Raw genomic sequence first — 23,688 nt, 5'->3', positions numbered from 1 at the left:
ATTTCTCGACACTAAAATGACTCATCCCACAGTCATCCTCTGCCACATTTAAACTCACCACATGATCTCATGAATTTGCGAAAGTCAGTTAAGCCACACAAGATCTGAGTGGTTTAAAAAATCTATTTTCAAATCTCTTAAAAAGCGCAGTTCATTCTCGGTGAATAAACTAAAGGTTATCAGACCACTGACAGATTTAATTGCAGGATTTATAATTCCCAAGTGTGACAACATGAATAAAGAGCCAGGTGTTAGATTTGATTTAAAGAAAGCTGCACTAAAGAAGGCTGGCTTTTACTTTATATTGAAGTTTTACAAGAATGTCTGAAATTTGCATTGATGCATCTTGAACTGAATTTAGACTTAAAGTCAAGTCAAGAGTATGCTTGGTATTGTCAATGCCAATAACTTTTAACCTTTCTTTAATTAACAAAATACTCTCTGCGCCATCTACATATGAATATTGTAACAATAGAATTACATTCGGAAAGTTGCATGAACACATATCTGATCACAGACTAATTAAAAAGGCTAAAAATGTGTCCAAGCTTTTGCTCACATTTTGGTCCGTGCCCAAAAAGTATTTTTTTGAGGTTTAATAACCAACACTAGTCAAGAGGAAACTTTGTCTTGTGAGAGCACAACCTCTTGCCTTAATAATGGGGGCACAGTTTCATGGTAATTTTTGCAGTTTTCGAAAATCCAAAGAACAAGCTCCGGGCCACTTTCCTTGGAGACTGGAGACATATACAAGTAGCTGTTCTCTTAGCCTTGTGTTTTTTTTTCCATGATGCAAACCTCACAGGCATTTTGATGAATACAAGTGAGAACGAACAATAAGGAACCTTCATTTGGTGCTTAACTTTGACTAACATACAGTATGTATCATTGATTTTCAACCAACTTTAAAATTGATTTGAATGTCGCCTTTTGGAAAGCTGGTTTGCCCTTTCATCCATTTCCTCTTTCATGCACGCAAGGTAACATCCTCTCAGAGCCTCTGTTTCTTGGATTTGGTTTCTCACAGAAGCTAAATCTGATTTTCAAGGCTCATTCATGCACATGTACATTCATGCATCCACGCTATGTACGCAGATAAATGTGTGAATCAGTGTGTGTGGGGATCAGCGCCAAGTGTTTCTGGGATGTCAGTGACTTGGATAATAATCTGTGAATTAGAATGGTGCTTAGTGAAGCAATGGGCTGTGAGACAAAGAGGCGAGCTTTGTACCCATGTACCAATCCCACAGGAAATGTGAGCACCGTTGTGTCTCTCTGTGTGTGTATGTGTGGGGCGTGTCTTTATGCCTCAGTATTTATGTGCAAATGATGTCACAGGTGATCCCTTCCCTCAGCAGTGGGCCACCGTGAGCCCATGCACACATACAGTACACACCCATAACATAAGAATGTCTTGCACTGACCTGTGTCATCACGCATCACGTTCATTAACATGCACAGATGATCTTTTTCATGGTGAACTTGTGAACTCTTGCTTATGCACACACTTGGTGATTCAGTGTGATGGCTGCACATATGCAAAACAGTTGTTGTCCAACAATAGAAAGTACATGATGATTGCTAGGTCAAGCAGCTCTTATGTGGGAAGTGAGACCATCCATCCATTGAAAGCACTGGGCCGAATTTTTTCATCCGTCCGCTCATCTTCTGCCCCATCAATGCAACATCATGCATTAGATTGTCTACTGCGTTTTTACACTGCAGACAGGCCTTTCCAAAAAGCATTGAAGAATTGCTAAAAATCTAATGGATGTTAATTCACACTGATGAGACTGACACAGGTTCAGTGTTGAGGTCATGTGACATGAAAACCGTGAAGATGAAGGGAAAGATCACATGTGATGCCAAAGGCCAGCCTTCATATGACCACAGATTTCGTCCCCCTCTGCCCAAAAATGTGTTTTGCTTCTTGTTCCATCACTTGGTTATTTGAGCTTCACTGTGCAGATCAATTTATATGAGTTTAGCACTAGGCTGTTTTCAAATTCATCTGCTGATGATATGCTCACCATAAATCTGATGGCAAGAGGGTACATACAAGCAGGAATTTGTGGCATTGCAGCTAGTTTCAAGCCACCTCCCTATTCTGAATAAAAAGCTTTGAGATCCAGCTACAAAGCTACAAAGAGGACTTTTGTGCTTAAAATTTCTTAATAAATTATTTAAAATGATGGTCTTACCCATAAATATGACTGCATGTATCCCAAAGTGCAGATCTTCTGTTATGTCATGTATTATTTATTTAATCATCCTTTTGTGAAAAATAGGTGAGCAAGAAAATAATATATTGCCGAGCCAAGACAGCATTTCAGCATAAAAAACAAACAAGTCAACAAATTAAGTAAAAGATGACACATGGTTCATCACACACAGTATATTTTGCTGCATTAGGTGTCTGCTGTGCCTGGAAATGCTGTGGCAAGCATACCAGTGATTGACAATCATCTCATTCGACTCATTTTGGGTCTTTTATGGTTTAATAGTCCATATAACACTTAAAGTTCCCGTGAAATGGCTAACAGCACTTAGGCAGCTGGGAAGAGACTTGTCCATGGATGTTTAATAAGACTTGATAGGGTGCTGCCACTCAGCCATGTCTCCAGTTTTTCCCCCAGTGGTCAGTTGTGGCATTGCAAAGCAAAATTCCTCTACAGCCCAAAATCATTTTCCTCAAAAGCCACTGTTGTTAAAGAGATGTCTGTAAAACTGTTGAGTGGACACCCTGAACTGAAAACATGGTCCAGGGGAACTAAAGAGTAGAGCCAACAGAAGAAGCGCTATTACACATATTCAGCGGGTCACATACCCAGTAGCTAGAGCCCCCTGCCCCCTATTTATTGACTTTGGCCTCTGTTGCTACTTGACTTCTGCCACTCACTTGCCAAGCAGTATAGCCAGCTTTAATGCAGTGGAACATAATTCTGCTGTAAACACTATCAGAACACAGTGTGATCGTATGATATGCATGGAAAAATAAATACATTAAATGCTTCCAAAGCCCGCTGCACAAACAGAGAACAGGCCATGACTCTTCCACTGAGTGTGTGTATATGTCCCTGTGTGGCGTCACACACCAGCATCTTTTATTCAAGTGGCCTGATTCCATAGTTTGAACTAATGCATGATGGCATCCTCTGATCTCTTTAAAGCCACATGAACAGCAGCTATAGCTCTGCGCTAAGTCCCATCAATTTTGCACAACGTGTACCCTGCAATTGGTGTAGGATAGCTTTATGTGAACAGAATGTGAAGTGTTTGTTTTTTTTTCTGCAAACCTGGATAATTCAACCACAGTGTCTCCCAAAAAAGTGATGAGGGGGTTCTCTCCTGGATATCTGCTTTCGTCAACACAGATTAAACCCCCTGATGGTTTCTTGTTGAGCTGCAGTTTCTGGACTTAGGGCCACCATATCTCTAGTTTGAATACCAGTGGATGAAAGCAGTTTCTCAGACAGAGAGAGGAGATTAAAAACTTAAGCTGAGAGTCGACTCTGAAGACTCAGAAGTCTCCTTGTGTCATAGATTAACACTTGCAGTTGTGTATGTGAGTGCGGACCATATGTCAGGAGCCCCACAGCAGTTGCTTGTGTAGTGTTTCATTGCTGCATTTATATTTCAAGTCCCCTCTGTGTTGGAGGCAGGGAGAGATGGATAGAGTAGTGGAGAAATTGAGGCAGAGAAAGATCAAGACAAAGACTCAGAAAGGGTAAAAAAGAGAGACAGAGATGGAGCAGGATTAGATCACGGAAGAGATATGGGGACAAAGACAAAGAGAGATGGAGAGAAAAAGATATCCATGGAGAGGGAGAGGGAGAGGGAGCAACCTCCCTAAGCGCTGATGGTGCTGATGAATATTGGAGGAGAAGGCTGCGGTGAGGAGGAGGAGGAGGAGAGGGATGGAGGGAGAGAGATCGGGGCTGAGGAAATATGCTCCTTTGTTATGTCTTAATGGGAACTGTCAGAGCTGGAGAGAAAAAGGTCAGCCAGGAAGCCAATCATGGTGGTAGGCAGATATCAAACTGATATACACACACGCACAGACCCCCACACACACACACACACACGCAGGCATACCCATACAAATGCATAATCATAAGCATGGATATAAGCAAAATACAGGATGCTAATACTCAAGAAAAGTGCCATAGTTGAAGCAAAGGGTATTCTTTGTCTCTGACGCTAAAGGACTTAACTAGGACTAACTGGACCTTATTGACCATTTGCCAAACCTCTCCTCTAAACAGATATTGTCCAATCATACCCTAGCAACCGTCACTAGGCACAGCAGGTCCGTCAGACTTTAAAATGAGTCAGGAGGGTATTTTTTTTTTTTTGCCTTTAGAAAACCAAAACACAAGAGCAGAAGAGTGAGGCGGGGATTAAAGTGTGTTTATCTGTTGTAAAGCAAGCTGCAAATATTAGCATGCCCAGCTAACGAGCTTACACTGGAAATTTAACTCAGTGTTATTTCCAAAGGCAAGTGGCATTCAGCTAACTACATTATTTTGTGGGGTTACAGTTTATGTTAGAAACATACTTTAAGTGTTTATGGTGACAAATATAATGACCTTTTAGGCAGACTTAAGTTATGGTGGGTCAAATTACACAACTACTCTGTAAACTACTATGTAAACGTGTAAGTCATGTGACATAGCCTACGGTCAGACAGCTGAGATTCTTGTGTTTCGATCTATACCAACCGTTTCCAGGTTCAATCACAGCAGCAGGTACAATCAGCAGCACAAACAAACAAGTGCACCATTACAACATTCAGAACAGTCACAGTGGCTCAACAGTTACCCACTGATCAATAGTATTTTTACAAAACTTGTGTTGTTACAGTGGCAAAGGTCCAGCCGATCCTGTCAAAGATGCACTATTACATTGATAGATACCCACAAATGTACAAATCTTGTTTCCTCTACTGTTTTTATCTGTCAGAATACACAAAGGCAGTGTCATCATGAATACTCAGGTGGCATACTGCCAGAAAGCTGAGGCTCTTGTGTATAATCAGTGCCACCAACAAGGAAAAAAACAATTATGAAACTCAGGCAACTCACTCAATAACATATTTAGTCCAACACACACTATTTCAGTTGTTAAATACCCAAAGACTGCACAAACCATCTAACAGAAGTTGGAATTCTCCCCTTATATTTTTCTGCCGTGGTCCGACTTTTTGATCAACACCTTATTGTCCACAGCCTACAATATCCAACCTGAGGCCAAGCTGAAAGGAGGAGCCTGTCTCTCTTCTCCCATTTAAAGACAGAGCCAATCAGAAGAGATTCTGTGGATGACTGACACTTCATCTAACCCATGAAATCCTGAAAATGACAGAATGCAGTCTTTATATGCAGAGCCAGTGTTGTGTCAGTTCATACTTCACAAATGTTCACACAGATTAAAATCATTCACTTGCAGACGTCTTTTAAGACTGTTTGGATTCTTCAACTTAATGTGTCATTTTACATTTCTTTTGCCAGTGTGGCAGAACTTCAGACTTGTGGCGCCGAAAACTGTTTTGAGTTTCTGTCACGTAATACAGTAGGTGTGTCCTGTAGCTGCGGTCAGTCTGCAGATAGACCTGCTTGATGCGGCATGCTGGGTGACGTAAAATAAAGTGCATAACTGTGTTGAACTCTTACAGGAGGACTCTCATGTTCATCAATTGCAAATAGCACAAAATATGAGCATGCTCAATAAATGCACTCTTTTGTGGTTAGCACTTTGCGCTCACATGTGTTTGCATGTTCTATGGAGTTTGCATGTTCTCCCTGTGCCTGTGTGGCTTTCCTGTGCTCTAGGTGCTACCAATATCAGAAATATGCATGCTAGGTCAGTTCTCCTGTCAGTACCCCTGACCTCTTTCCCTTTACAGGATGGGTTAAATGCAGAGAATGATGTCTGTGAACTCCTTCTCCTTCCCATTGTCTCAAAAACGAATAAATGGCCAACTTGCAAAACCTTGGACAAACAGGTACAACGATCGAAATGTTCTTTGTTTTTGTGGGATCCAAATAAAGAAAAAATAAAAATTAGTCAAGTCGTTTGATGACAGGAGGCTCCAAAACAAATGGAATTAAGTCTCTTTTGTAGCTACAGAGAAAAAGAACAGAGTGCTGCTTTGGTGGAGAGGATTTAGAAACTAAATCAAGAGTTGCCCTTGTGGGGAAAAATGGAACAGATCTGTGGCAAAACAGGGATAGAATCCAGTCCAAATCCAAAACTACTTTCTCTTCAGTGATTATTTTTATTCCCATTTAAATATAAATTTGTGTGTTGTTTTTTTAATAATTCATGTAGCAGCATGGAAAATACAGATGCATTGCAGCAGCCCTGATATTCTAGAGGAGAGTCACCTTGGATTTACTTTAATCCTCACATTGCTAACATGTTTATGTCCTTGTAGAAAATGTTATTTGAATCATATTTCTCTTCTTTCTTTCTCACTTTTAAAAAAGTAAGACTAAGAGAATCTGGTACTTTATACTTTTTACTTTTCTCCTCTGGTTTATGCACTAATGTTGTTTTACTTTTAAACCCACAGCCTTTTAGCGAGCATTGGTCTCATTAATTTTAAAAACCGTTGGGACTGTTGGGATTTACTAACAGCTCATGCAGTAATTCAAGGTTAGAAGACATTATTGTAGCCACAACTTTGTCGAATTCTGTACAATTGTTCATTCATATTTTACTAGAACAAGCCATTATTTCGTAGTTCCAGCTCCGTCCAGACAGCCGTGGCTGTTCTGTCCACTGACTGCGAACTTATCAGCCAACACTATCTATTATTATCACACTAGTATTTTGGTGAAAGATAAAGCCGCCAGCCAGTGTCAAAACCTTATGCCCTCATGTGTGTCCACGGGTGTGCCTGCACAGCAGTGTGTGTATTGGCACTGTAAGATGAAAAAAAAGGTCATCCAGACTTTTATTTGAAATGTAAGTGTTTGAAAAAGGCTGAGAAAAGGTTAGGACGGGATTTATCCATTTATCTGACGGGCTCGAGATCAGGGTGACAGGAGAAGGAATGAAGGAAAGTCAGTGTTCAAATGTGTGTGTGTGGGAGCTTGTGTATATATGTGTCTCTGTGTGTCTTTCCCCCTTTTACACCTCATGTAACCATGCATTTTCATAAACACAGTGGAAGCCAAGCTTGCCTTCCAAGTCATGCCAGGATACAGGCTGACATGCACATCATTCGCCGTCGGAAAATATCCATCCTTTGAAGCTGGCAGTGAACACCTGTCCTCCATTCCCCAGCATCTTAACAATCCCCTCCGACAGGCATGTAACTCTCTGCCACCTGTTTGATTTACGTGCTCTTACACCGTCAGGTTTCTGCACAAAAACCTACACTGGCACCTATAGGTTTATGCGCTGGTGATGTCATGCATTTACACCAGATGTGTTCACAACCTCCTCCAGAGGTGGGTTGGATTATTGGCACGGAAGCGCATCTTGGCTGCATTAAAACAGGGATTTAATGTCTTTTATTTTTTTTACACGATCTATATAAAAGTCTTATTGGAAAAATGGTTTGTCATAGCAGCTACAAACAAATATACACCTTTATCAAACAGACATTATTTGACATACATTATTAAATAGGTATCAAACATACGCACCATTGCTCCCAAAATAACAACTGTGTGCTCTTCAGTGCTGGTAGCTCACACTTTGTTTACCGTCGAAATTGAGGCCTCTGAAAATTTGATGTGCCTCTTTAGCTGTTGTTTGAACATTGCGCTTACCAGGACAGGCGCTTTCTAATACAGGGCAGGGGCGTGAATGAGCAGTGCTGTTTAGCTATGTATACAATATTGATCGGTTGTCCATCGTGAAGTGTTGACAGTGTTTGCTGAGGCTTTCCAAGCACCACAACTGAGGAAAATCGAAGAAATCCATCGGAGAACAAGCAGGTGTTTTACAGGAAAACTCACATGTTCTAGACAGAAAACCACAGGCATTTTGTTTAATTAGTTGTTTTGTGAAAGCTTTGCAAGATAGAAAACCACTTTTTTTAATGAATTGAATAATGACATAAGATGGAAAAGAAGGAACAATGAAGATACACGCACAAGGAATGACACTGACACTCTAGACCTGTTGTTTGTGTCTATGAATGATGGATTCTTTCACTCATGAGCACCATATTTCCTGATCTTTTTAGGTATGAGACCATGGCGAAATAAAGAGTAAAAAAGTCAGTTTGTGAGCAAGAGGAGCAGTATGATCTCAGTGTTTTTTGCGTTGTGGCAAAGCTCAGCTCTAAGTTGGCAGAGAACTGGAGCTGCTGTAGATATCCAAATGTTCCGGTTCATAAGCACACACTAACATTTTCTATTTTAGACATGACATTTGTGTGTGTGTGTGTGTGTACGTGCGTGTGTGAAGTGTCACATTGACCATCCTTCACAGGCCTATACAGTGTCATTGTTATTCTTCTTTCACCTTTATCACTCCTTTTTTCCTTACTTTTTTGCTCTTTCTTTGTCTTTCTCTTTATTCGTCCCCCTTGGCTGTGTTTCTCCATCCTTCTCTGTCTCACCTACTAACGCTCTCCTTCACAGAGGCTCTCTCTCTCTCTCCTCTGTGCGCTCTCTAGCTCTGTTTTTCTCTCTTCTCTCTCTCTTTCCCTCTTCAGTTCTCTCCATCTCTTTGTCTCATTTTCTAAAAAATATATATATTATGCTTAAGTGGTAGTGTAACTTCACGCTTTTCCCTGAGGCAGTGAACTACACACACACACTCACGCAGCGGAAGAAGTGTGCATGAGGTTCTGTCACTTCTACACTGCATGGCTCACTGGCCCTGATTATAGTAGTACTCTCTCTTTTAACAACACACACACACACTCACAAATGCACATAGACAAATATATATGTACACATGCAAGCTGTATGTAGTTCTGTATACACAGTAAAATATCACTTTATATGAAAATGCATATTGGATGGTAGGATTGCAATCAGACAGTGCCTGACCACATGAAAGTACTATAGGTGTAAATAGACTCAAGACGCACTGAGGATGGATTGTGATCCAGTCAGCAAAACCACCTCCTAGATTACTAGATTTCATGACTTTTCAGACTCCCTGAGCAACTTTATTTCTAAAAAAAAACTGCTAGCGACAAATTTAGCGACGGCACCAGGTTCTCCATCTCCTCTTGTGCCGTGCGTATGCAGTCAGTTGTTGCGTGTGTGGCAGGCGAGAGGACGACACTTGCTGCAGGACAGGGAGTTCAGTTGTAGTTGGGTTTCTATGGTTACACTGATGCTCTCACTCTGAAACAGTCAAAGTGTGAGTGAGCTTCTCTTACTCCTCGTCTCCAGATAAGGATTTTGCTCTCACTGTGAGTTTGTGTGATCTGGTAAAGCATCTAAATGGTTTGTTTGAGCTTCTCTCTCCCTCTTTCTCTTTGGATCTCAGATGTTTCTATATGAGGTCATAGGAGTGCCATAAAAAATCTGTAAAAGAATGAGAAAATAAATGTGGAACCTTAGTGATCATTTGGGTAAAATAAATGTTATCAGGTTAAATCATATTTGGAAACAATCTGGATAAGAGACACATTTTAATTCAAGGTGTAAAGGATAGTAGAGCTGGGTGTTGAAGTATTCCACTGATACTGGTATCATAATTTCTTAAATGGTACTCAGTCCTAAAGGGTAGTAACTTCCATGATGTCTCTGTTTTTCTCTCCGTCACATAAACGTCACACACATTCCAACACTCAGTATGGAAGATCATTGATGGCAAAGCAACTGAGTAATGCAACCTTTGTTGTGTCACCTTCCATATCCACAATTTAGTGAAATTCAGTTTTTGAATGAGTCACAGATTTATCATCGAAAAGAGAACGAAAACAAAAAGAGTTAAGAGGCTTAAACAGAGAAGGGACATCACTTGAGGCCACCTCTGAGACTTCACACACCTCCCTCTGGGGACACAAAGAGCTTTATACTACTTTTTTTTCACATATGCAGTTGTAGTAGTAGAAGTACTCCCCAACACACTTTGATGTGTTCAGTCAGCGGAGTTCCCTTTAAAGGTTCAGTTTTGGTGCTCACTCTGTCATTAACAAACAAAAAGGCCAACATTAACATGCATATGTTGTCATATATGACCCATATACTGTTGTGTATTTTCATGTATTGTGACACATATGACATGCATTGTAACATCAATATGTGTCTGCTTCCTTGCACACGCATGGATGCATGCACACACTTCCTGTCATACATAAACGCACAAGTGGACACACAGACCCAAAGTGTGCATCACGTAAGAGACAAAAGACATTCTCACTCTCAACATCTCTCTCACTCTGACTCTCCAGCATTATTTCTGCACTCTTAGAAATAAGGGTTCCAAAAATAGGTCATCAAGGTTCCATTAAGAGTCCTTTTCATCCAAGGAGTTCTTCACAATTCATTGAAATCCTTGAGGAAATTGTTGTCAAGGATTCTTTGTACCGTGATATAAAAAGGGCTCTCGCTAGAACCCCCTTGAATGTAAAGGGGAGCAGAACCCCGTAGGTGGGTTCTAAAAAAAAAATCCCTTGACCACATAATGCTGCTCATGCAAAACTGACACCAGAGAGGTTCCTACAACGTCTTAGTTTGAAGCGTGGGGCCTCTGACCAAGCTGCCATATTTGATGCACTGGGAGTGAGAACGTGTTGCACATACAAATACAATGCACTCCAAGGAGTTCTCTAATGAGCAGTCACTTTTACTTTCCAGCACCAAAACAAAGAGGCTGATAGGAGGTCAGCAGTTTGACTCCTACATTTATGCCTCAAGGCTTGAGACACAAGGGACTGGTGCACTCTGTGTGTGTGTTCAGTAGGAAACAGCAGTTGGTAACCATTGATCTCCTTTCATCCTATGTAATATTCAACATCCGGTTTATTTCCATGCAGGATTTGAGTAAAATGTTAGTGTTGCTTTGTGTGCGTGTTTGTCAAAGAGTGAGTGTGTCTGTGAGGTTTCACACATTCACGGATGTGGGTTTGCTTTCCACACATCATGAGACGTGAAAAACAAAAATGGAAATTGTGTTTCAAATTTCAAAAATATCCAACACTTTTTAACTAGACCAACTCTCATGAGGCAGATACAACACCACAGGAAGTGAAGAGACACACTCCCATGATGCTTTGAGCTGTTGGAATACACTTGATTGAAAATTTCCTCGCTCCAACTCTTTCACTCTAAACTGGAACAAAGAGCCAATTGAAAAGATGGTAATTAATGTCTGGATAAAAATATGACTAAAACTCAGCTTTTTTTTTTTTCTTTTGTCTTCACGCTCTGTATCCAGTTGTCTGCATGCTTGGACTGTAATTGTTTTTTTGTTTTTTTTTTAATGTTTTTGTCAAGTTTACACCCATCTACACAAGCATTTCCTGCCAAACGAATCTCACACAATGTGAGAAATGGAAACCTCCCAAAACCATCAACACCCCTACCAAGCAGATGGATGGTGCGTGCCTGCCTGAATGCCTTGGGTTGCCGTTAACCTCATACCATGTAGGGTTTGTTTTCTCCCTTCTGAGACCTGCACAGAGTTTTTAACAGACAGGGTGTCAAGTTTGATAAAAGCCAGAGTGTGACCACAGAGAATTGAGCTGAACTCGTCAAGTTTTAAGGACGCTTGACAAAGACGTTTTCAAACTCTGTCTGATTCATTTTTTGATCAGACACAATTAAAGAAAGTTTTTCTAAGCAGGATACAACTTGCACCAGTATATAATGTTATATTGTGAGTTAATGCTCTGGATGTCCGTGAACTCTGATGATGTACAGTATCTCTACATTTTAGCACATTTTTCATCTCCACTTTTGTTGCAAATTCTCTCTCAAGAGATAAAATACTGCTTCTTTTAAGTGCAAAAGACACAAAAAGCGGGTTGTTCAGGTGAACTTTGACTTTCCAGCTTCACTTACCTTTTGATTTTGCAACTTTGTGCGCAAAACTTTATATATATATATATATACCTCTGCAGCTGTGTGTGCCTGTGGCTCAGTCTTCTGCACCAATAGAAGATTTGATTGAAGATTAATCATGGAAGGGGCTTTGGCTATTCAGTCATCACCCTTTATAGGACTGCAGCAGCGCTGAACACCTCCCAGGTGTGTGTGTGTGTGTGTGTGTGTGTGTGTGTGTGTGTGTGTGTGTGTGTGTGTGTGTGTGTGTGTGTACTATTTAAAATTTGTTGCCTGTAAAAGGTGAGTCATCACCTTCAGAGTTCTTAACTTCAGACTGAGTCAATACCGTAACCTTGTCCTTTGAGCTGCTTTGTAGTTGTGGCGCTCATTCCTTTAAACAAATTCTGTACCTTATCTTTGATCAGTTCTAGGGAAAAAAGTTTTAAAAGGAAGAAATTTCATCAGATGAAGTGGAAGATGTGAAACACTTGACCATCTTTGTGTGTCATTTCCTTTCTCCTCTCTCTGTATTTTTTCTTATCTCTCTATCTCTCCATCTTTCCTTTAATTTCCTCCTTTATATTATTTACTCTTCAACCACTTCAGCTTAATTAAATTTAAAAAGTCTTTGGTGCCCACAGTGTTGTGAAGTATTAAGGACTTCTGGGTACTAATGTGTCCTCCTGTCTTTTCCATGACTTAAAGCAAATAAATAAATAATAATGAGGATAGACTTCTAAACTTGTAATATTATCCTTATATTCATCTGTCATCTCACTGAATAGTGACATTGCAGAAAGTAAAGAGAGTATGACAGGTTTGAAGGTTTAGCAGGTGCGTACCATGTATCTGACATTTTGGGTTTAAATTTGGTTTATATCTTGTCACAAGTCATCTCCTCTGGTCCTCTTATCTGCTCTCCTGTCAGTCTAAAGCATACAGTGTCATGTAAAGTAGAACTGACACTGCAGCAGTCTAATGGACAACCTGAGCTTTGGATTGTATTTGACTTGACTCTGAATGAAAAACAAATCCAGTTCTGTCTGCATGGAGCCTGTATTATACTGACCAGGATCTCAAATGGCCTCTAAATGTCTAATTTAATTGTTTTTTTGTTTTGATAGATTGAAGCCAAACAGTTTAAACCTTGGTCACACTACATGACTTGCAATGTCTTCATATTTCCGTACTGTTCACACTAACACAACATTCTGTCTTACAGCAGTGGTACTCAATTTGCAGCCTGTGGGCCAAATCAGGCCCTCATTAGGGTGCTGGGTGGTCCTCTGACCATGTACTCATTCACAGTGAAAATAAATTCTATCACAATGTTTTTCCCAGGAAGGAGGAATGCATATGCCGGTTTTGTATGATGGGATATATGAGGCTGTTACTAGCTGAAAGAAGGCTAATCTTTCAGGCTGTGCAAAGTGTAGAAGGATCAGACAGTGAGCTATGCAGAAGAAGACAACTATTAGCTGAAGAGAAGCAGTCATCAGTTCATCAGAAATAAGGGGAATTCTGATCCCGTAACTGTGTATTTAAAACTAACAGCTTAAATATGCTATTGATTCTGTACCCTGTAAGAGAAGTATGTCAATTGTTTGAGTCATTTCAACATTTCAGTGATTGCATAATAGAAAAATAATAAAATGTCTGATAAGTTAATTTAATATGTCAGTTAAGTATAAAGAATCTCAAAGAAAGATGAGTTATACCCCTTTTAATGTTTATTAATGTTAATATTCATTTATAAATGTCATTCATGTTTGTTGATTTATTTTGAACATTACAAGCAACCAGGCACCTTCACAACAACATGATAGAAATACAAATCTACATTTCGGGAGAAACTTTAAACTCTAATTTCTGACTGACTTACTCATGTTGCCTATTTATAGATCAGAGTCTGCATGAACCAGTGGAAGTAATATAATTATATGTGTATACAGCTGAGGTCATTGAATCCACTAGAGTTTCAGCTTTCCACTTAATTCATGCAATCAGTACTTGTTAGGGAAACCAGTAGGCAGAAGCGTATTCAAATAAGACAGACGAAAAATGCACATTTATGCTGCATGCAAAAACAAGCACATAGAACCTCTTTTCATTCAGGCAACTTCAAGTGAGAGGTCAAGGGACCCCTTTGAAAATGGCCATGCCAGTTTTTCCCTCACCCAAATTCTTTGGAGTAGCACGATATGGTAAAAAAAAAAAAAAAAAAAGAAAGAAAGAAAGAAAAATCATGTTGTTCTTATGACAGATATTGTGATATTTGCTGGGCTCTGTGCCAAACAAATATTTTTTTTCTCACACCTGGAGAAGATTTTTAGGCATCTCTGCATCAATATAGTGCTCATTTTAATGCTTTGTTGTACATTTTACCTTCAAAATTGCAGCTTCTGTGATCTGGATATTGCAATTGACCATATTATGATTTCAATAATATTTCAATTCATTCTGCAGTCTTACTTTGGACCATTATTTGGCCCCCTATTTGCCAAGTTAGCATAATATGGTTGGTACCAAAAGATGCCTTGGGTCTTCTAGTTTCATATGATGTGATTTCTGGCTGCTGTTCTTTCTGTGAGGCATCAATAAGCTCTCAGACTGAGTCTTTCAACAGTTCACACATAGTGCTCAAGCACCGATTTGCAGCTCCAAGCGAACGCTGATTTGCCTCTGATCTGCAGGCTTTTGTCGACTATCTCCAAAAACTAGATAGTCTATGAGTGAAAAATCAGGGCTACAGTCCTGTAGTGTGAACTCGCCATAAATGAGAAAATTCAGCACATTCAATCTGACCTAAACCCAGTGTGTCAGATGCAGTCCAGGCAAATCCCATCGGTTTCAGGAATAAATGTCAAACTCCAGCAGAGTTGATGTGCAGAATTCGCTGATGACGCTGCTGTCTGCTGGACCGGGGATCCCACTCTGCCGACTGACGCCAGGAAGAAACAGCTTGTTGTGGGTGAAGTGAGAAAAACATATCGTCTTCATAGCGCAGGCGGTCAGCTCTGTAAACTGCCCCCCCTTGCCCCAAGTCTTCTCCCTCCAGTGCTGTCCTCATATACAACTGTGCCCTATCCGCACTTAAATGTGTCTTGACATCTGCACTTTTAAGAGTCCTTGTGGCAATGTTTTTTTAGTTTCACACAGATGGCTAAAAATAACCCGCAAGATACTCCAGGAGAGGATGCGCAGCTGAGAGGGGCACTTGACTGAACTGTAGGGGTGTTTGGGTGTGTGCTCACGTCTGTGTTTGCTGGCAGTTTATGTCAGCTCACGCTTGTTAACGTGTTAATGTGTGCAAATCTGGATACAGATATGTTAGTGATACCTGAGATAATGCTAGGTGTTTGTGTGATATCTGGACCTTAAAGTGCCTGAAGTTAAAAAGTAGAGGGCAAAAGAGGAAGATGATGCTTTTCTACATTGGATCTATTCACTTTTAAAGCCTAACATATACAATATTTATGTGTGAATGCAGCAGCTGTCACCAGTAGGCCACTGTAGGTGATCCTTTGATCAGAAAGCAACAAAGCACAGAGCCTGAAGCAATAGAAGGCTTTGGCACCGCAAAGCCAGCATGAGAGGAAATGCCAAGTTCACACTCAAACAAAATTAAGCCATAAAAATCATGAAACTACAGAATGATCAAAGACAGGTGGGGATAGAAATGAAAATGGCAAAGGTTTCTAGCGGTGTGAAATGAAGTGTTTTAGTCGATGCATACGGCATAAAACTTCCTCCCGTCTGTTCCAGTCACATTTTTCAAAACACCATGTATGTTTGTGTCCTTTCTAACCTCCTCAGTCTTTCACATGTGTTATATTTAAGACCATATCTGTTCAACTAAAAATATGATAAACAGATTGTGTGTAGGGGGGGGGGGCACAGCTGATGGTGGGGTGGGGCTTACAGAAGCTCTGAGCTCTGAAAGGATCCCACAGCTGCTATCCCTGATCAGCCCCTCAGATATTTAGTTTACTGAAGACTATTGATGCATGAAACTCTGAGTTTTACACCAACTAACAAACTTTCTGTTTGTTAGTTAGTTGGCTATTGATGCATGAAACTCTGAGTTTTACACTAACTAACAAACTTTCTGTTTGTTAGTTAGTTGGCTGAGTGTTTTTGGGTTGCAGAGCATTACGTGACGGTACTCTTCCTCAGGGCTTGGTAAAAACACTCTCTCACACACTTCTGTCCTGCATTCAGAGGGTCAGGTCTGTTATGCTGCAGCTCTTTGGAAAGTTCGACATTAGGCAACGTATGCCAGAAAAGCAACTGATCTCTTTGTTGCAGCACTATAAATTGGTACTGAAGCAGCAAATTCAGGTCAGCCAGTCAGTTAGGCTGAAACACTAACATGAAGTGAAAGTTGAATCAAACCTGAACTCTAACTCTTCCCATAATAAGTCTCTTTAGAATTTTACCATGTTTATAGCCTAGCTTTCAGGTTGGCACTGTCCATCTGTTGGTCAGCGCACCACTTTGATCCAGACTGAAATATCTATACAGCTTTTGGATAGATTGGCATGAAAGTTTGCACAGACATTCATTCATCCTACTGACTTTGATAATCCCCTGCGCCATGACATTTGTTGTCAGATGTATTGCCATAAGATTTAATATCTTAATCTCTCATGATGAGTTGTAATTATTTTTCATCTTGTCCCATCCTTTGGTCAACATTTCCATTTGTTCAATGGTGATTTCAGAACTGAAATTCCACCAGCTGTACTTTGTTTTTTGTATTAATTAACATGTTTTAGTATGCTAAACATTAGCATGGTAAACATCATACCTGTTTGACATCAGCATGCTAGTATTGTCAGTGTGAGCATGTTAGAACACTTTGGCTTTTCGCTATAACTGTGTCTAAGTGTAGCCTCACAGAATTAAGGCTGTGGATTATGAGACTTGTTTGAAAGGAAACAGGGTCATTTCTGTTTCCAGGGTCCTATGTTCATAAAGTTTTCATAATGAAAACATGACCAAGGGTCCTATGTTCCCCAGCTCTACAGTGCACATAACAGGTTAGGGTTAGGGGATTGCATAGAACATCCAGTAGGGCTTTGGGAATGCAGGGGCTTGGGAACTTAAATACCATGGGACCTTAGAGCTCTGGGAACTTGATACCATGGGAACTTAAGACTCTGGGAACATAGGGCCTTGGGAACTTAATACCATGTGTACCATGGGCTCTTGGAACATAGAACCCTGGTAACATAGGACTTTGGGAAATTAATATTATGGGGACTTATGACCCTGGGAGCGTAGGACCAGGGAAACTTAATACCCTGGGAATATAGGACCCCCATATGCTCCCTAGGTGGTAGTAGTTGGGTTTGCATGGACTCATGCAGCACAGCAGTCCTGTATGTACAGAGTTCTTACATGTACTGAATGCCATGTGCCACGCAAGCTAACTGATAGCAAACCAAGCCAGCATTACATTGTATTCTCCATAGAAAGATGGAGGCAGACCAGTTCACCCATGCTTACACTCAGATCAACTGATTAGTAATTATACATTAGATAATTCATACAGTTGCCAAAAAGAGCTTCAGTATTCTGTTTCTATGAACAAAATGTGTAATTTATGCAAGCAGGGACTTGCATACAGAAATACATAAAATAAAGCCAGCATTCTGAAGAGCTGGCTTAGTATGAAACTGCTGTCTCAATTACAGAGCAGATATACACTGAAATATTTCTTGCTCATTTATAATAAATCAAGCACTTGTTATCTTGCCAAATGTTGGTATCTATAAGAGCAACTCCTGCAGAAATACAGAGAGAATAAGGGATATCACATCCTCGTATACCAGATGTTTTAATAATAAGTACTGTACATAAATTCTGCCACTGGGCTACAGTAGGTGAAGAAGAGATGGATAGTGGAATAGAGAGTGGGTGATAATGAAAGTGGGAGGGAGAATAAAAGCATGAGGACGAAGGGTGACTGAGAGTCAGAGGAGAAAAGAGGAAGAGAGAGAGAGAAAGGCTGAAGGGATGAAATGCCGGCCATTCAAGCAGGAGAAGAAAGGAAGGTGAGATGTGAGGCAGGATGAATGGTAATAGGTAACAGGGTGAGTGAAAAGAGAGTGGACTGCTGGCTGTGTAGGAGAAGAGAAGGAGGTGGAGCGAGGATTGCTGGAAGAAAACATGAAATTAGAAAAAAAAATTGTCAGGTCAAGGGGAGGGCGGGAAATAACAGGAACAAGAGAGAGGAATAAAGAGTAATGAAGGCTAAATGGAGTGAATTGAAAAAAAACAGGTGAAGGAAGTGTGCCAATGGGGAATACAGGACTCAGTATGGTATCTGAGTCACAAAACAAGACCTTCTTGTATTGATTTACCTCGACTTTTATAGCTGCTGGTATGTGTTGCTTGACTTTTGATTCTTTGTTTTGACCTGATTGTCACGCAGTTCACACACTCTGTCCCCCACCTCTCTCTCGAGATTGTGTTGGAACTCTGTCAGTCTGCTGTACCTGTCCCTGCCTCCCAGGCCAAACACGGGTCAACCCCACCTGCATACTAATGTGTCTGTTGTCCTGCTGCACTGCTGATGATGTTTTTGCTCCAAGCTCACAGCGGTTGTTTGGAAAGCCCTACATGGTCACACAGAATAGATGCAGTTTAATGCATAAATCATTTTGAGGGGAAAAAAAATAGTCCTTTGCAGAAAAAGTTTCTGACTTCTTAATACTTTTTTAATGATTATGGTCACTATGCAGCAAGTGACAGGACTATTTAATATCATTACCAGACAGTACAAACCATACAATATGTGCAGTTTGCCTGTACTCAGCAAAAAACAGCAACATAGATCATCTGTGCAGACTAAGGCTGCAACTAATAATTATTTTCATAGTCGATTAATCAGGCAATAATCTTAGTTGTTTTAAAATGTCCAAAAATTATGACAAATATTGATGAGTGTTTCACAAAGCCTATAATGATGTCCTCAAATGTCTTCAAATTTACTCACAGCCCAAAAGTATACAGTTTACTGTCAGAAAGGAGTAAAGAAGCCCCCAAAAAATGTCACATTTAAGAAGCTGAAATCAGAGATTTTTGACATTTTTCTTAAAAACATAAAAACTCAAACCAGTTGATTATTAAAATAGTTGTTGATGACCCATTTTTAAGTTAATTTATTGTTTATTGATAGGTGGTGACCTCTAGTGGCTGTAACAATTACGAGGGAGCAGAATTAAAGAGTGAGAAAGTAATTTGTGGAGGAGGTGGGGGTGGAAGAATGGGTCAGACAAAGAAATGACTTTTTACCCCAGAGACTGTGATTCATGTCCTGTGTGAAACCAAAAGTTAAAGCTGACTTATGTAAAGTTCTACGTTACTTAAGTCAGACTTATGTCACTTACGTCACATGACTTTTGCGACCGTTTCACAATGTTAACCATGTGTCTTTTACATCCTGTGACTTATCTGATGTACTTAAGGTGTGGTGCTGCTTGTCGTTGGCACTGTCCAACAGTCATATATGTTGGGCTGTGACAATAACATCATTACCACAATAACACAGTCACCATTACCCTCCTAACATCCTAACAACCATAACAACTGTTTTCAACACAGAAAATAGATATAATATAAAATGGACGATTATCACAGACAGTGTTGGATTTATCATTGGATGGGTTTATTTTACAACGACACTGCAGTTCACAGCAGGATAACAAAGCCTCTGAAAGGGATTCACTCTCACTGGTGCTGCCATTGTAGGCACAAAGGTGTTGCTATTGTTAGTCTTCCTCCTCAGCTTACTTTGGAACCAACTCCCATCACCTATTTCCAGCAGTTGGGAAACAACAAATGAGACTTTTCTCCTTCTTGACAAGGAGCAGCATTTATTAGCTGACACACAATTTACTGCTAACCTTTTCCTCTGCTCCACTAGCAGCACGTCACTCTCAGCCTGCTGCTCTCTTTGCCTCTCTTGTATTCTGCTCGCATGCTACTCACTGCCCTGTTCCTTAAAGGAGCTACACTTAAGACAGTATCCTTCAATAACGTCCAAAAACCCATCATTATTTGGGCAGTTGGGGTTAATCGTCATCCCACGGGGATGTGTTGCCTTTTTCACTGCAGTAGGAAGAAAAATCCAGACTGTGACAGCCCTACATATGTGTTGATTCAGGAATTATTGGCAGTCAACCAATACTGTCGTGTAGGTATGAGGATCTGCTGGTACAGTGACTCTGTACCCATGCATTGGGTTTGAATTTGAAAATCCTGATCTGCAGCATGACTGGTATTTATATCCATATTGGGCAAACAGTATAAGACTTAGGAAACTCCTGGAAACTGATCCTTGACATACAGCCAAGGCAACCGAGCAGTTTTCTTATGGCCAAACAGAGTAATGGCCAAGTCAGTCAGCTCAGTTCAATCCTGCTAAAAATGTGTTTCACTGCTGAAGACCAGACAGCAAAAAGCCACAAAGACAACTAGAAAGCGAAGTTGCTTGTCGCACCTAGAAACCTGGCAGAGGATCACCGGTCACAGACTTCAGACAGTCGACTGCAAAGGATGCGCAGCCAAATGATTTCAAAATTGACTCTGTCTGTTCCAGTTCCCTTCAGTCTCTTAAAACTGAGGGATTTTCATTATTATGCACAAACGGACTATACCTCCACTTTTCATCTGATGTGGATGTAAACAGCTTCAAATTTAGATTTGAAGTTTGCAATGAACTGTTTAATTTTAACTCCAATTTATTGGAGCACAGAGATGTCTAACTTTCCTAATTTTCATAAGAATAATAATAACTTGATTGTATCTTTGTTAAGCTTATGTACTTTTTTAGACAGTATCTGAGAGGTAATTATTAAAGTATAGGTCATAGTTTCATATATCATATCATGAGTTGTCCCTCATATTTTGATACAGGCAACAACAATAACAGTCATATCCTCCACAGTAAGCCACCTTCATTGTCATGCATTTCTCCTTTCAGTCATTCCACTGTTTATTTGTGCATACATCTGCACACAGTTTGAAAGTCAGTCAGAACTCCCGTCTGGATTTGTCACTTGCATTCTAATGCTCAGTGTTTTTTCTGCCCTTGCTTTCAGCACAGCAGCCGAGCTTCTGCACTTCACCGTGTGATTCTATTAAGCAGAGACACAAGGCAGGCTGTGCTAATGCCTCTTTATACTGATTCATTCCTGCTCTCATCCAGAGCGAGTGCAGTGCAGACGGTGGAATACATTACTGCAAGTAAAGCTACTTAGAACTGCTCCGTAATACCCACGATTTCATTCCTGGTGTGTGTTTGTGCTTTAATGTGTTTGTGTGCGAGGTGGAAGACAGAGGAGATGGATCTGTGTGTGTGTGTTTGTATATACAGTATGTGTATGTGTGGAATACGGGTAGACGCGGTTCTTTGTCACTTGTCACTTTTGAGTCAAAGCCCTTGTGTCAGAGCAAAAGAGGATGTGACTGGAATCATGGCTGCTGTATGTGTGTATATGTGCCGACATCTATGCATTATTGTGCATCTGCACATCTAGAACGACTGTGTGTGTGTGGGGGGGGGGGGGACATGCTGCCTGGGAGGGTAACCTTAAGAGGGTCAGTGCCTTCAGAACAGTTCTCGTCATCTTCATCTTCAGTGGACACTGGCTCTATCGCTGTAATTGCAAAATGCTGTTGTTGGAGCCAGTGTGTAAGCACAGCACACATGTCATGGAGGTTGATGTATATTTCATGGAGCTGCTATATGCACTCAGGCTGTGTGCAAATGTGTGTGTGTGCCTGTGTGTGTGTTTTTGCTTGTTTGTCAACTCATTTTCCATCGCAAAACTGCTTTATGTACACAGTCTCATGCTGATATAGACTATTTTTCCCTTCTTTCCTCCCCTTTTCTACACATTTTTCCTCTTCCTTTGCCTCCTCACTTGCCTTCCCTTCGTCTCTGTCTCCTATTATTCGATGTCTGATCGGCCCTCTGTCCCCCGTCTCTCTACCCAGGTGCTGTCTCTGGGTGCAGATGTGTTGCCAGAGTACAAGCTCCAGGCTCCGCGCATCCACAAGTGGACGGTGTTGCACTACAGCCCCTTCAAGGCGGTGTGGGACTGGCTCATCCTGCTGCTGGTCATCTACACCGCCATCCTGACGCCCTACTCAGCCGCATTCCTCCTCAACGACCAGGTGGGGTCTCATCCATGAATAGAATCATTAATGAGCCCGCTGTCAAGTCGAGTCAGTTTTATTTATATCGCCTGTTCACAAATCACAAAAGTGCTTCAAAGGGAACTTACTTCTATACAATATATGGTCCTAAAGAGCTGCCCACAACACGAGCAATAACTATAACAATAAATATAAATCTTGTTGTTTTAAAAATTCAAGTGGAGGGTGGTCCACACCACAACTGCAACAGCAGCAACAAAATAAATAAAATACATAAAATGATTATCTCCATCAGGTGTAAGTTCAGAGGAGATTGTGCGATGGGCTGTGTGTGCACTTAATTTATTTAATTACTTTTTTATTTGTACAGCATCAGATCTTAATAAAGTTATCTCAGAGCAGATAGAGTTGTCTAGACCATACTCGCACTGTGTGTGTGGATGTGGGTGTTTGTCTGTGTGTGTGAGAGATTAACAGGGCTGGAACTGTGCGCAGCTAATCTCACATACACCTGGACCAATCAGCCAATTTATTTTTTGTGCACAGTCATGACTGTACACTCAAGAAACTCTCATGGATGCAGTATTTCACAATTTTTGAAACAACGAAACAACAAAATTTTGTTGCTGTCAACACAGGTGAAATACGCAGTGTGTGCTTGGTATGTGCCACTGTTTACAGAACTTATTGTTCATAAACGCTGGATGTGGATGCTGGTTATCTGTATAGTTAGTTGTTCTAGGTGAGGACAGCCCTGTACAAATAACACAAGCATTTAAGGATCAGAACTTTGTATATGTAGACATATTATATGCTGTGATTGAATGCTCCAGTATTGTAGAGGTTAGTTTGACAACATAGATTCATGAGTTATGCGCCGCTGTGACAGCACAGACTGGTTTGCTGGTTTGTTGTCTGATGTGTACATTGTTATGCAAGGAATTCCCCCTTGGGGACAAGTCTAAGTCAAAAAGTGTTGAAAAATTCTATTTTTCCAGATAAACTGAAAGTTGGTTCGGGTTAATTGTTAGTAACATAAACCTTGCTAGCCTGGCCTACAGTAAGATTCTGTCACAATGTCTTTATATTTCAACTCTTTCATTGTGAAGCACATATAGGAAATGTTGAATTTGCCATTGTTTCAGCATCAACAGTTGGTGCTTATGAAGTTAATGAACAGAGCAGAACAGAAAAATAGCTTCTACTCTGAATGTCATTTGAGTGACAGAACATCCTCTGACAAATATTGATAAATTAAGTCATATTGTTCACAGAGGAAAAAAAACTACTATAGCTTTTGTTTACTCCTGCTTTGTGTGCTGAGACACTGTAGCCTCTCCCAAGATTTGGATCCTGCTGGGTTTTTGTGTCACTTCTTCATGTTGTGTCTACATATGTATGCAAATTATCTTGACATCCTTAATGCTAATCCATTTCAAGGAGGTAATCACACAGAACTGTTCTATTCTTAGAGCATGAGATGATAATTTTCTTCTCTTCTCTTCTCTTCACTTCTCTTCTCTTCTCTTCTCTTCTCTTCTCTTCTCTTCTC

At 40.5% G+C, this 23,688-nt stretch overlaps 1 protein-coding gene across 1 annotated transcript in view; it reads left to right on the top strand.

Moving 5' to 3' along the window:
• kcnh2b (potassium voltage-gated channel, subfamily H (eag-related), member 2b) overlaps positions 1 to 23,688 on the top strand; it is a 298,591-nt gene that overhangs the window by 244,468 nt on the left and 30,435 nt on the right. The window contains exon 7 of the mRNA XM_084747800.1: positions 21,975 to 22,154. Coding sequence (XP_084603926.1) covers positions 21,975 to 22,154 — 180 coding nt within the window. The remainder of the gene's footprint in view (positions 1 to 21,974; positions 22,155 to 23,688) is intronic.

This window comes from Lutjanus erythropterus, chromosome 21 (genome assembly GCF_056507025.1).
Source record: "Lutjanus erythropterus isolate fLutEry1 chromosome 21, fLutEry1.hap2, whole genome shotgun sequence".
In the NCBI taxonomy this organism is placed as follows: Eukaryota; Metazoa; Chordata; class Actinopteri; order Lutjaniformes; family Lutjanidae; genus Lutjanus; species Lutjanus erythropterus.
Note: the sequence above shows the minus strand (reverse complement) of the source record. Positions and strands in the feature narration are given on the sequence as shown.